Source organism: Chroicocephalus ridibundus, chromosome 4, assembly GCF_963924245.1.
Source record: "Chroicocephalus ridibundus chromosome 4, bChrRid1.1, whole genome shotgun sequence".
In the NCBI taxonomy this organism is placed as follows: Eukaryota; Metazoa; Chordata; class Aves; order Charadriiformes; family Laridae; genus Chroicocephalus; species Chroicocephalus ridibundus.
In genome coordinates, this window is record NC_086287.1 from 59,744,373 (window position 1) to 59,758,081 (window position 13,709).

At 38.0% G+C, this 13,709-nt stretch overlaps 1 protein-coding gene across 7 annotated transcripts in view; it reads left to right on the top strand.

Annotated features, from left to right (window-relative positions):
- Nucleotides 1–13,709, top strand: part of WDR20 (WD repeat domain 20) — a 49,168-nt gene that overhangs the window by 32,250 nt on the left and 3,209 nt on the right. For 3 of the 7 annotated variants that reach the window (XM_063333017.1, XM_063333015.1, XM_063333019.1), the window contains one exon: nt 1,911–3,188. The exons of 2 other annotated variants lie outside the window; for them this stretch is intronic. In XM_063333017.1, coding sequence (XP_063189087.1) covers nt 1,911–3,188 — 1,278 coding nt within the window. Of the gene's footprint in view, nt 1–1,910; nt 3,189–4,958; nt 8,043–13,709 lie in introns of those variants that run through there. 2 more of the 7 variants (XR_010070807.1, XM_063333018.1) reach the window with 2 other exon arrangements.

Here is a 13,709-nt window from a genome sequence, read left to right on the forward strand (position 1 = left end):
TGAGGAGGGAATGAGTTGTAGTCACTTGCAACATATCAGCCTAAAGTCTGTGTCTGGTCTCTTTGAGCTAATCTGTTCTCATTGCAGCTTGCAATCTTCTGTTTTGTTCATAGCCTCCTTGAGGTAAAGATCAGGTTTGCAGGATTTCTGTACAATATTTAAGATTATGTAGCTTAACACGATCATGGACTTAAAATGCCATTTCTAGTATAAAAGTTGAGCAGCTGCCCTTATGAGTAGAGGTTGGGTGTCAGGTTGAGTGCTCTAGTAGAGGAGAGCAAGAAATTTCTCTTTGTTGCCATATTAGTAGTAGTTTAGTAAGGAGAAGACTATTGTCTATAGCAAGCCAGCTGGGCTGATGTTCCCTGTCCATATTCTCTTGGTGTGTACCAGGTAACTTTGTCTAATATTTCTGATATCATCATTTCTGAGGCAGGAATTCTATGATTCTGTATCAATGAGCACATGACAAACTGTTTAAAATATCCCCACAGAAGCTAAGAATATGTTATTTTAAAGCTACTGCATTTGAGATGAAGTTATATCTTTTGGCTCTCAAGTACAAAACGGCTAATTTAACCAATGAGAAATTACAGAAAAGGGACTTCCTGGTGTTACACTGAGGTTGACAGCAGCAAAGGTATATACAAAAATATAATCTAAAATGAACAGGTGCAGCATTCCAGTGGTAGCTACAGGCTCAGAAGGGATAACAGTCAATGTCTTATCCATTAGTTTGTTCTTTGTTTTTTTCGGTTGGGGTTTTGTGGTTTTTTGGTGATAAAACAGTATAGCAAGATTTTGGGGGGATTTTTTTGATCTTTGTTTTATAATGCTTTTGTAACTCTTCTGGTATTTCCTTAGGCTCTTTGTATTTTCATTCTTGCCTTTTGTGTAGCTCAGCTCTTCTTTCAGCCTATAATCAATCTATGCCAAATGCAAATCTTGAATGTGCATGTAAAGAATTACTTATCTCCAAGTTGCAGTTGAATGATGCCATGGGTGACTTGGTAAGTTTTAGAAATCCACTGGAACTACACTAGTGAACTCAAGGAGGCAAACTTTATCTCTCAATTCTTACAGCACTGAAGACATTATGGTCAGGAATGTTTGTTTACTGTGTGTGTTTTCATTCTTTTGCAATGATGGACTCTGTTAAAATGTTTTTCTTTTAAGGAAACTTCCTAGTCAGGTAGTAACTGAGAGTATTGACAGGTCCTTGGCTAATGAATGAAAAGTAATTGGAGGGTGGGAATTCTAAGGTGAAGAGTATGTGGTACCTTCTGAATTCACTGAACCACCTGCATTTAACTACTAACTTTCCAGCCACATGATAACAGGGTCACTGTGTATGTAGCTTTTGCTCCCTGAATCAGTAAAAGCTGGTAAAGGTTCCTAAGGACTCTTTTTTTTTTTTTTCTTCTTTCAGAGGATGGATTTTATTTGTGATTTCAGATAAAACCAGAGTCTAAATTTACTGCTGTTGATTTGTAACCTCTTTGCTATGTAGTACAGATGAGTAACTGCCTTTTTTCCCTTTAGCTCATTCTGTGTTTTCTTGATTGTTTCCTTTTCACGCTCTTCAACCTACGCAGCAAAAAATAAACCTAAGAACACTGCCTTTAGATTCATAACAACAGGTTGGCTTGAGTGAAGTATGTTCGTTGCGGAATGTGACTGGACCGTAATAATAATCTTTGGTAGCACTTTGTCTAAAAATAATTTCTTCTCTACTGCCTGATAAGATGATAAGTTTTTGCAAATACAGTAACGTAGCTCCTCTCTAGAAAGTTGAGTTCACTTTGGTTAAGTATTTTTCCCCATCCCCCTCAGAAAGCTCAGATTTACGGTTAATCATTAAAACTTTAATTTTAAGACTTTCTGATGTGTATCTTCTTTGTTTTTCACAGAGACTAATAGACAAGTCCAGAGTAACCTGTGTAAAATGGGTACCAGGTTCGGAAAGCCTTTTCCTAGTAGCTCATTCCAGTGGCAATATGTACTTGTATAACGTGGAGCACACTTGTGGTACCACAGCCCCGCACTACCAGCTACTTAAACAAGGAGAAAGTTTTGCAGTTCACACTTGCAAGAGTAAATCCACAAGAAACCCTCTGCTTAAATGGACAGTAGGTGAGGGTGCCCTGAATGAATTTGCCTTTTCCCCCGATGGGAAGTTCTTGGCATGTGTGAGCCAGGATGGTTTTCTTCGTGTGTTTAACTTTGATTCAGTGGAATTGCATGGTACAATGAAAAGCTACTTTGGAGGACTGCTGTGTGTGTGTTGGAGTCCCGATGGGAAGTACATAGTGACAGGTGGAGAGGATGACTTGGTAACAGTTTGGTCTTTCGTGGACTGTCGAGTAATAGCGAGAGGCCACGGACATAAATCGTGGGTCAGTGTTGTCGCGTTTGATCCATATACCACTAGTGTAGAAGAGAGTGACCCGATGGAATTTAGCGGAAGTGATGAGGATTTCCAAGACCTTCATTTTGGCAGAGATCGAGCAAATAGTACGCAATCTAGGCTATCCAAAAGGAACTCTACAGACAGTCGTCCAGTAAGCGTTACGTATAGATTTGGTTCAGTAGGCCAGGACACACAGCTCTGTTTGTGGGATCTTACAGAAGATATCCTCTTTCCCCACCAACCTCTCTCAAGAGCAAGGACACATACAAATGTCATGAATGCCACAAGTCCACCTGCTGGAAGTGGTGGAACTAACCCAGGAAGTAACGGAAACAGTATCACAACACCTGGAAACTCTGTACCCCCTCCTCTTCCACGGTCAAACAGCCTTCCACACTCTGCAGTCTCAAACGCTGGCAGTAAAAGCAGTGTCATGGATGGTGCCATTGCTTCTGGCGTTAGTAAATTTGCAACCTTATCGCTACACGATCGGAAGGAAAGACACCATGAAAAAGATCACAAGAGAAATCATAGCATGGGACATATATCTAGCAAGAGCAGTGACAAACTGAACCTAGTTACTAAAACCAAAACGGACCCAGCTAAAACTTTGGGAACACCTCTCTGTCCCCGAATGGAAGATGTTCCCTTGTTAGAGCCTCTTATCTGTAAAAAGATAGCACATGAAAGACTGACTGTGTTAATTTTTCTTGAAGACTGTATAGTCACTGCTTGTCAGGAGGGATTTATTTGCACATGGGCAAGGCCTGGTAAAGTGGTAAGTTTTAATCCTTAATGCTGCATCAAAGAACTAGAACTCTGAATAGGTAGTTTTCTTGAAATATAAATGAATGTTGAATATAAAATTTCTTTATGCTTAATGTAAAAAAAAAAAATCCTCAGAGCCATACTTTTGGATACTGCATGCCATATTTCTGAATGATTTGAAGTGTCTTGGATACAATTATTAAGTATAGTTGCCTTCCAGCAGAAGAAATAAATACTGTGCATCTAAACTATTGATCAGTGTTCTTATACTTAAGCATAACCACAATATGGTGAAAGCTATTTATGTAAAAATTGAAGTAAAACCTGTCAATCACTAAAATAATTATAATCCTTCTAATGTTTTCTACAAAATACAGTACTCCCAATGAAAGTAGCTTGTGAAAAGCTGCTGCTTTTACGTCTAATGAGAAACGTGAGCCTCTGAAAAAAATGAAAACCAAAGTGTTTTGTTCCTGCATACTTTTCTGTAGTGGCCTGACATTAGTGTAAATCCACTTCTTATTCCAACGTCAGCCATTTTATGGACAGATTTGTGAGCCCTTTACTTGACTGTAGCTTATGCTTTTGCAGTTGTGAATCAGTATTATCAAGGAACTCTAATTTTTGATTTATGTGTTTGTTAAGTTAGGGGAAAATCACGCAAGCTTTCTCTAAGTAGTTTCAGTGTTAATTTACTGTCAGTTTTGTTAGGCAGTTTGATCATCGACAAGCTCATGCTTTTTGGTGGCACCTGTTCTATCAGTTCCCTTCATTAAAATATATTACTAGTTTTATCTCTTGTTGTTAATGCATTTGAACACAGGTAAAACTTTATTTTTCTTCTGTCCAATGTATAGTAAGCTAAATTTTGAATGAAGCTAAACGTGGTGATTATTATTTTATTAAAAAGTACTTTGTGCTACAATAGCTTTGTTTGTCAGCAATATTTTAAACGAATACAGCTATGAAAACATTACCAGAGTGGATCTAGCAAAAAGGAACATTATTTTTGTGAAAAATTCTGAAAGGGGATGTAGGTTATCACCTGAAGAAAAAGAAATAATCTTATAATACCTGAACATTGCCACATTGGGCAACCTAAATGAAAATCTGATGTTTATTAGGTTTTAATCATTTGGTTCATAAATCTGAGTTTTGAAGTGGAGGTACGGTATTTATATACCACATATTCATTGCCATAAGCTTCTAAGTAAGCCTCAATAATTTTTCTTAGAACTGTTTCTATAACGTAAGTTTCTTTGCGATGTTATCAAATTTGTCACAACCTAGGTATGTGTAGAGAGCTATGTCTGCTCTGCATCTTAATGCATACTTAAAGGTTGAATCTAAAACTAAGAATTGTAAACCCTTTTCTGTGGAGAAGGGAGGAGGGTGTTACCTAAAAGTATTTTTTGCCTAAAAGCTACAGATCCAGCATTAATTGAAGGGGAAAAAAAAAAAAAGCAAGCACGCCTCCCCCCCAAACACTAAATTATTTAAAATGTTTTTCCTAAATGAAAATACTAAAGCAGTTATCAATTCTGTGACTCAGTGCAATTCACATGTGCTTATGAATTAACTTTATACACGTACAGCAATGCCTCAGATTTTTATTGTGACCTATATTTTCTTTCTGTTTTAAAACTCCTTTGCATACTACTAAACACTACACTGTTAAACTTCTTTTCAGTGGCTGAGGTGGGTTTTGTTAGGCTGGGTATAACTTAAATATTTTTGTGTATTGACTTTGATTTGGAATATGACATTTCAAATATTTCAGAGATAAAGTATGCAGTACCAAAAAATCAGGATTTATGTATTGGCCAATATGGAAAACTTTAATTACAGGTAAGTAATTTTCATGCTGAAGTTATCACTTTCAAAATTAATATATTGCACACTGATGTATATGCCATATTGTTTAGGAAGTATTTACTTAGAAATTTTCAAATTAATTTTTTTTTCTGATTTCACTTGCATTTCTAGTGAGCTCACTCTGCTGGTAAAAACTAAATTTTGGTGGCATGTTTACAGGGCTTTGATAGGAAAATATTTGTGCCAGAAGGACGTTACGAGCATCCTTTTTGTTTATAGGAAAGCACTTAATAATTTTATTTAATGAAAATTGTCAAAGTATAAAACACTCATGGTAATGTCTTTCTTACTGGGTTATATACCATTCATTTCTGTTTCGCCAGCTGTTTTATCCTAGGCTATCCCAATACTCTGGGGTTTAAAGCTGCTATTTCTAGTCTTCCTTTTGAAATATGGGTCCCCAAGTGATCTTAAAACTCCGTCACGTTTTTGTCTGCCAACTGTAGAGTGAAAGCCTCTGAATCTTGCTGCTTCTTCCATCGTTGCCTCAAAAGGCCTTCATTAAATTCATGCCACTGCCAGCCTAAAGAAAGAATTGGATGGAAAAGCGAAGCAGGCTTGCAGTGTCTAACGTAATTTCCATTGAGCCAGTGCTACCTTTCCCTCTGGTTTTAATAGCTGTCAAAAGATGTGCTGGATAATTGGACACTTCTATGTGTGACAAGTTCTCTTCATTTTTCTGGTTGGGCTGGTGCAGCCCTTAGGGGGAAAAAAAAAATCCAGAAATGTCTCTTCAGCCGTGATCCTTATGATAGCTGATACAGTGCTCACAGAGTGTCCTGACAGTTTGTTTATAAACTTTCCAAATTACTACTTCAGCATATACATAATCATACCTTGAGCTTCCTCGCGGGATAGGCCGTTCTTGCATTGCACTTCCAGAACCGTTGTACTAACTCCCAGTCAGAGTGAGGTCCAGTGAATGGCAAAATCCACTAAGAAACCAGTTGAATGAGGCTCAGGATTCATTAGTTTCAATTTTTTACTCTCACTTTTTGTTAGCCTGTTTCTGAGGAAGAAGGTTCAGTGTGCTGAGAAAAATAGGTTGCCTTAACAAGAGCATGAACTTTCTTCGCAACGTGGTGACAGTTTGCCGTATCCTCTCCCCCCCGCCCCCATCTTTCCCAGCCCCTGGTGGGAAACCTAAATGGGACTATAGAACTCTTGTATTAATCTGAAAACGCAGAAAAGGAATTTTAAAGGGACCGATGTAAACTTCGTATGTTATCTTTATAGCTACTTCAAACTGAATTAGAGGACCTGCAGAAGCAATTTAAAAAAAACCCCAAAACCAAAAAAACCCAACTCAACAAAACTCCCCAGAACCCGAAGTGGTACCTGAATATGCAAAACAAGTCTTCTCTGAACTTAGTGGTCAGATGAACTATATAATTTCTGCGTTTGATTTTAAGTAACTATTCACCATCTTCATCGCCATTTTATCTAAGTGAAAGTTACTGATTAGTTGTGAGAAAGCTCAAGGTAAGATTGGCCAGAAGCGTGAAGAGGTGAAACGGCAGTGTATAACCTAGCAAGATAAACATGCTACCATTTTGTAAAACAAATGCACATGGAATTTATTTATTTGACTTATTGTACAGGAAAACTTAGACTTAAATTATAACATCCTTGAATTTTCTAGTTAACTACAATTGTAGTACAGTATCATGTTTTAGTATGACTTTTGTCTTAGTGAAAGTACTTAAACATTCATGTACGATATTTGAGTGAGATGAGCAGCTATACTTACTAATTCTTCCTCAATGGAAAGGAGCATTTCATCATTACAATTGAAGTTCAATTGCTGGTATTTAAGTACTATCAAATAGATTTCTTTCAACGTGATACGGTATCTGTATAAACTTCAGGGATGATTATAGTAAAACTGAAACACAGCTATATGACTTCAGGTTACCATGCTGAAATTTGAAGCTTTCTGTAATGTGCATAATAGCAAAGTTGCACATAGCATACCCGCATTATCAGGGTGAATTTAAACCTAGTACACTGGTGTGATATTTATAGCAAGGTATGTGTGTTTGCGCGTGTGCGTGTGTGAGGAGGCGTGACTAGTGGCTCCGGTAAAGCCAGGAGAGATCATAACCCTGTAAAGGCTTTATGATGAAGATGTCTGGATTAGGAAATAACATGACTTTTACTAAACACTTTTTAGAAAACCCATGTTCTGAATTATCAGCTCTTAAAATTTGGTTATGTACTTGGAATGACTGTATATGTCTGCCCCTTTAACAAGATAAAGCTACTAAATTAATATTTAAAATGCTGGCCTGCTTATGTTACAATAATAAAATTTGTGTCAGATAATTTACTGTCAATTTACATGTAAAGATTAAACAATATTTTTTTTCTGCATTTTATGAATTCTGTATACTGGAGTTTGTTAAAGATTGACATGTTAGGTGATACTGTACAAAATTGTATTGACTACCTTTAGTGAAAATCAAAAGTAAAATTCATATGTATTTCCTTTTTACACTTCCATCTAATTTCTTGACAACTTGAATAAATTTCATAGAGCCTTTCTAACATGAACTATTGTTGATTTAACTGTTGCAATAATTAAGCTTTAAGAAGTATTGTTGGTATATTTATAATTTTAAGAAGATCATGTTTGTTTCATACTGCTTATTTTTAGCTGTTCTATTGTCACTGTTACAGCTGAAGAACTTTACTAAATACTTGACATTACAAAATAACTTGCTGGGGTTGTCCTCTGTATACTGATGTTAAATAAAAATGTGTGATTGAACTGTAAATGTAGATAACTTTCAATAGTCCTTTCCACATTTGAGTTTTAATTTATCTTGCAGTCCGTAGGTGGTCTTATGCTGTTATTCTGTACTCAACAAATGGCCACAATGAAAGCTTATTGAAATGAGATTTATTATATGAAAACTTGCCATATTTTAAAGTAAGAACTTGATGCATCCTGTAACCTGCTCTGAGTAAATGTTCCACTTCATCTCAAGACAGTGCATACCTTTTGATGTTTAAATCTTGCTGATAAGGTCAAGTCTCATGATACTTATTTTTCTTTTTAAGACTAGAGTAATATGAAATAGAATACTTATCAAACCACTTACCAGACCTGTTTAAACTCAGATTCAGTAAAACATGGACACGGGTGTATCTAGATTCTCTCTGCCTACCTGTCAAATGGGAACTGGGGCAGAGCGTTGTCATTCCTTCTAGGACTCTACAGGAGCTCTTTCCTCTATGGACTCTGGTGCAGGGTATGTTCTTTATGCCAGCTTGACATCTTGACATTTACCTCTAATGAATGCTGAATTTACAGCCCTGAGGATATGGCTCACGCGGATGATTCAAGTGGCTTATGTCTAGAAAAACTGGCTAGTCTAGAATTAAACTTCTCTGAACTAGTCTAAAACTTTGGCTGCAAAATTTCTTGGAACCGCTTTAGGCAAAGATTTAAGATGTTGCCCTTCCATCTGAGTGGAGTAGGGTTTGAATCGCCCTTGCAGCAGTGGTTCTATGTTAACCGATGAAGGAGCCAAACGATATTTACTTAAGCGTTTCAAAGCCACTTTGGAGACATTTCAGTGAAAAAGTTAGTTACTTTTGGTCCAGTCTGAGGTAGGACTCTGTCTCTTAGGGGAAAATACTCTGTAAACTAAATCTGAGAAAATCTTCTTTCTTATGTGAACTTGAGAACCTTCTGGAACTTCAGAAGCTACTGATTGACCACTCTGATGGTCTATGTATATAACATGTGCATATTTAGGAACCAGGTGCCAATGGAGGAACAACATGAAATCCATCCTGAAAGCTTCTGGGAACAGCCAGTTACATCAAATGATGCAAGAACTGGTTGGTCAAACCAGTTTCTCAACAGTCAGTGTGACCATGAAACGGAACAAACTTCCACGAGTTCTGTGGTCATAGAAGATACGTTGGCAAAAGATGTCTTGGAACATGAAAGTGTTGTCTTGTTTGTCTTTATTTAATAATGTTCCACAGACTTCTCAAGGAAATCACTTGTATGGTTTCTGGTTTTTTGAAGTTGGATTTTAGGTGGGTGCTGCTCAACCTTATCAAATTCATTTGGCTCATTTCTTCTGATAAGATCACACTTATTTTATAACTTAGCAAAATGGGTATGCCTTAAGTCATATGCTTTCCCCCAAGGTTTTCCCTGCTTTATCTCCATTTCATTATTTTCTAATCTGAAAATTTTTAACCTTGCAGACTTTTGTAGTTTGAGTAAGCTAGAGAAATGACTGTTCCTAAGCGCGTGAGCCCTTATGACCTACATGAAGCTTAAGGTCCTATTGCTCGAGCCAAATCAGGTTTCTGCTGGCAAAAGCCTTTTGTGCTTTTCCCAGCACACAAGTAGCTGCATCTTAAATTATTTAAATTCTCTTTCTTTTGGATGTGCATATCTGCCATTTGCCAATCATATACTAGTCTTGAAGTAATCTTGCCTAATAGCACTAGACAGATTTTTAGTTAGTCTTGTTCTGCTGGTTTTCTAGCAGCCTTGACTTTTCTGTTTGTTGACAATGAGTAAAATGGTGATACACCTTTGTTAGGAGAAAAACTCCTTTATGTGCACAGAAGTTGCAAGTGAAACCTCCTTGATGCAACTACGTGGTTTTACAAGATCTGGTGTCAAATGGTTCAAGCACTTATGCTTTTCTGTAACACCGCTTGAACAAAGCGGGGGGGAAAAAGGCAAATGGAAAACAAATAATGTATTTAAAACTCTATTTAGTGAACATACAGACTGTGTAAATATAGGTACCAGCTCTGTTATGTCCCCCCTAAATCCCATACAAAGTATTTCCTTGTAGTATGTTACATGAACGTTCAGCCTGTGCTTCCTTGAACGTTCTCAATTAATTTTATGACTCCACTAGAGATTAATATCTGATTTAGTGAGTATATGCAGTTCAGAGACTTATGCTAATAAATGCTGATTCATTTGGAATCAGAAACTGTCAGAGACTTTGTTCATGGAAATCTTAAAAGCAATTCAGCTGATTTGACTACGGAATTTTAAAGAAATGTAAAAAATCTCATTCTGTTTTGGCATATTATAATAAATGTATTGGACCGTGGGCTCTTTTGTCAAGCAAAGGTCTCAGACCTTTTTTGTATGGGCAGTCATTAATGCCGCCGTTCTTAAAATTGGTTTGATGGCAGTAGTGAAATGTACTGTGAGACTTTTCTGTTTTTTTAATGTTGGTTGTTACATCGGACCTTTTTGCTTTTCCACCTTTCAGTTTCAAAACAGAAAGTAGGAAAGTTCTGCCATCCAGGGAGTTACGGGGAGCCAGCTGAGCGGTGACTGCGGCAGCAGGACGCGCGTGGCCAGGGCCGAGGCTGAGCGTGTGCCAGGGGTGTTGTGAAGTAGCACATAGACATGAACTGCCCCTGTCCTGCTCATGTGTCCAAACTTGCAGGTTATTATCTGCATTAGTGAAACTACGTACGATTGCATCTCTGGCTCCAATTAAGCCTCCTCTAATTTACATGAAGAAAACATTAACTCAGATTTACGTGAAGAAAATATTAACTCAGTAGTTACTGGTGTCGTCTTTTTTTACTTAGTAGTATCTTCCTGATTTTTTTTTGTATTTTTTTTTTAATATAGCAATTAGATGCTCATCTTTCATAGAATTAGTCTCTGTTGTGAAACCTTGTGTTTCATATCTTTGGAAAATCACAATCTTTTGGCTGGAGCATATGTGGAATTTAAAAAAAATAAAAATAGCCCCCCCTTGCAATCTCATTAATTGTGAGGAGTCTTTAAGAGTGCTGCAGGTCTTGTTGGACAGACCACAGCTCTGAGTGCCATGAACCTTGGGTGGAAAGGACCTCACTGATTGTACCTGTTACGGCTTTTCATTCCTAGCTGTGCAAGCCTATTCTTACCAAATATGCAAAGTCCTGTGTGTTTTGGGAAGTCGGTGAATGCATAGATAAACACGAAATAGCCCAAGCAACAGTCTGTGTTTAATACTCTCATATAGCTAACGGAAGTAAGAAAAACGACACAGTCCTCTGCAAAAGCAGCACATTTCAGCTGTAGAGGAATCTACTGAGATGGCAGATGATGTAGCACCTACTTGGAGGACGTTCTCTGAGGTTGTGATGAAGATTGTTTTATCAAATTCCTGGCTTGGGTCTCATAACTGTTCCATTTCGCACCCCCTGCCAGACCCACATGCTGACAAAATAATACTACTAATAAAAGACTACATTTATTTTCAAAACTTTTTTGAACAGCCTCTTAATTTGTTTCTGCTGCTTGCTCAGTATGATCTGTTTGTTCTTGAACTTCAGGCTGATGCACTGTACCGCACGGCAGAGCTGCAGTTGCTGCATCTCAGCTTCTGTGTTTCCTGTCATGGCTATTAAACTCTGCCGATTTGCTATTACGCTGACAAGTTGTGGCAGCTCTTGTTCCGTCTTCTACCACCTGCTTGACTAGACCAGGTAGTTTAATCACAGAAAGCACTGCAGTCTAATTTCTTTATTCTTCCTTTACAGGCAGGAGCTTTCTATATTTTTTCATAAGCTTATCCATCCTATTGTTCCCAGAGAATGCAATTACAAATATTCTAGTCCCACACCCATTGTATTACAGCTCAGACTTTTGTGGGGTAACTTTTGTATCAAAACTGCAACTTTTTTTTGAGCTCTCACTTGCTTTTCTAATGTGGTTTTCCAAAGTTTCCTATGTTAGACCTAACATAGCTTCTTAAATAGCCTTGTTTGAAAGGCTCTGATATAATGCTGGAATTCTATAGAATCTTTTTTATTACTCGGGACCCTCTGAGAACACTCACCGCTTCGGTAAAAATTCTATCTGTGCCTAAAAAACAAGTTCTTATTCTTGCTTTTCTTGTATGAATATCTAAGTTCTAAGACGTCTTCTGAAATTAAGTACTTGAAAGAACTCACAAAATTTCTGATCTCTCCCACGGAAGTGAAGTTCTGGAATGACCATCATAGCCTGGTCAAGATTTAAGGCAGGCCTTGCAAAGTTTTTGAAATACCTGCCTGCAATAGCACCAGGACATTTATTGATCTTGATGCTCTTTCCACTTTGGTGTTCCTCTGGCTGGCCTGCTCAGAGTTGCAGAATTAATCCAGAGCAAGGACTGAAATATGAGGAGTGCCTAGTACTCACTTAGAGCCACCTGCGCTGCACTGCTACTCTTGAAATCAGGCCTGGGAGCTGAAACCAGGACTGACTCCTTGTTCCTGGTCTTGGAACTTGAATTCCAGAGTGTCTGGTAGTTGACGGGGAACAAGGCACCACAGTGAATTTCAGCATGTGCCGTGCCGCCTGTTTCTAGAGGAGTTGTAGGAAAACGAATGGCTCCTCATTTTGTTTCCCAGCAATCGGTTGCATTACAGTGTAAATCTGATACTAGAATAGTATGTATCTTCTTCATCTGTATAGCGTGGTTAGGAGCCTGGTGAAAAAGGCTTCATCTTGTGCCAGCCCTAGTACTTTCAGTGTGCTTATAAAGCACGTAGTTTTCATATGAACAGTTTGGATCACTGATTTGTTAAAGACTGGAAATAATACCTTTGGACGTCTTTCCAGGGTACTTGAGAGTTGCTTAGTGGATATAATCTTCTGGCAAGAAAGACCTTCCAGTTGCTGCTGGATTTAGTAGACTTCCGAAGAATGCTTCGGTAATGAACTATAGAGTTCTGATTCATCTTCATCACTTTTGAACAAAACTTTCTGGGTAAAAATTTTCGGAGGTGCTTCAGTAGCTTGTTTGCTCTGAAATTCTGCCTTTTTTCACTATCTATTCCTTAACTAATGTCTAGGAAACTTGTTCTCTTATGAAATATGCAGTATCTTTGCACATTCTGAATGTTAAACAAGTTTAAAGACCAACCCACTTCAGTCTACCTCAACAGTGTTTGAATCAGATATCCACTAAATAAACATGTAAAAATAAAAAAAGTGTTCTAGTTCCTGCAGTTGTGATCCATGGAGGTACCAAATTAAGTGCCACGTTACTTCATTATATATAAATGTAATATAAAATGTGCGCGTGGGTATGTACACACATGCACACACACATAAACTGAGTCCGCTATAAATCCTACAAACGTATCCAGATTCATAACGTGTCTGAACTGGTAGAATAGATGTTTTTTAAAAGGAAGGGCTACGGTTTTAGTAGAAACTTGATGACTTGAATCCAGCCAGTCCAGGCCTCCTTTCCACCTCTTCAGTCTATGGTCAGGGTTTTCTTCCGTCAGTCGTGACTTCTCAGTTCTTGGATCCAAGCAAGAAAGAGCTCCTGTAGATTCTGAAGATGTGACCTAATTCCACATTGCGTGCTAATTGCTGCCTGAGCTTGTCTAGTTTGATGGATCTGAGTCACAGCATCTTAATTTTGAGGTAAGAACCTAGGCTGGTAGCTGTTCAGAGGAATTGCTAAAACTGCATTTATCGTGCCTACGTAGCAAGGAGTTGCGCAGTGATACTCACTGGTGCGCTTCCAGCTTAGCTGCCATTGCGCTCCTCGGCCTGCTGGCGCATGTTATAACTAAATAACGACCTCGCCAGAAGGCTGTGTTTCAATATTAAGTTTTTCCGAAATAAGTCAGATATACAGTTACTTTTATGGAAACGATTAAA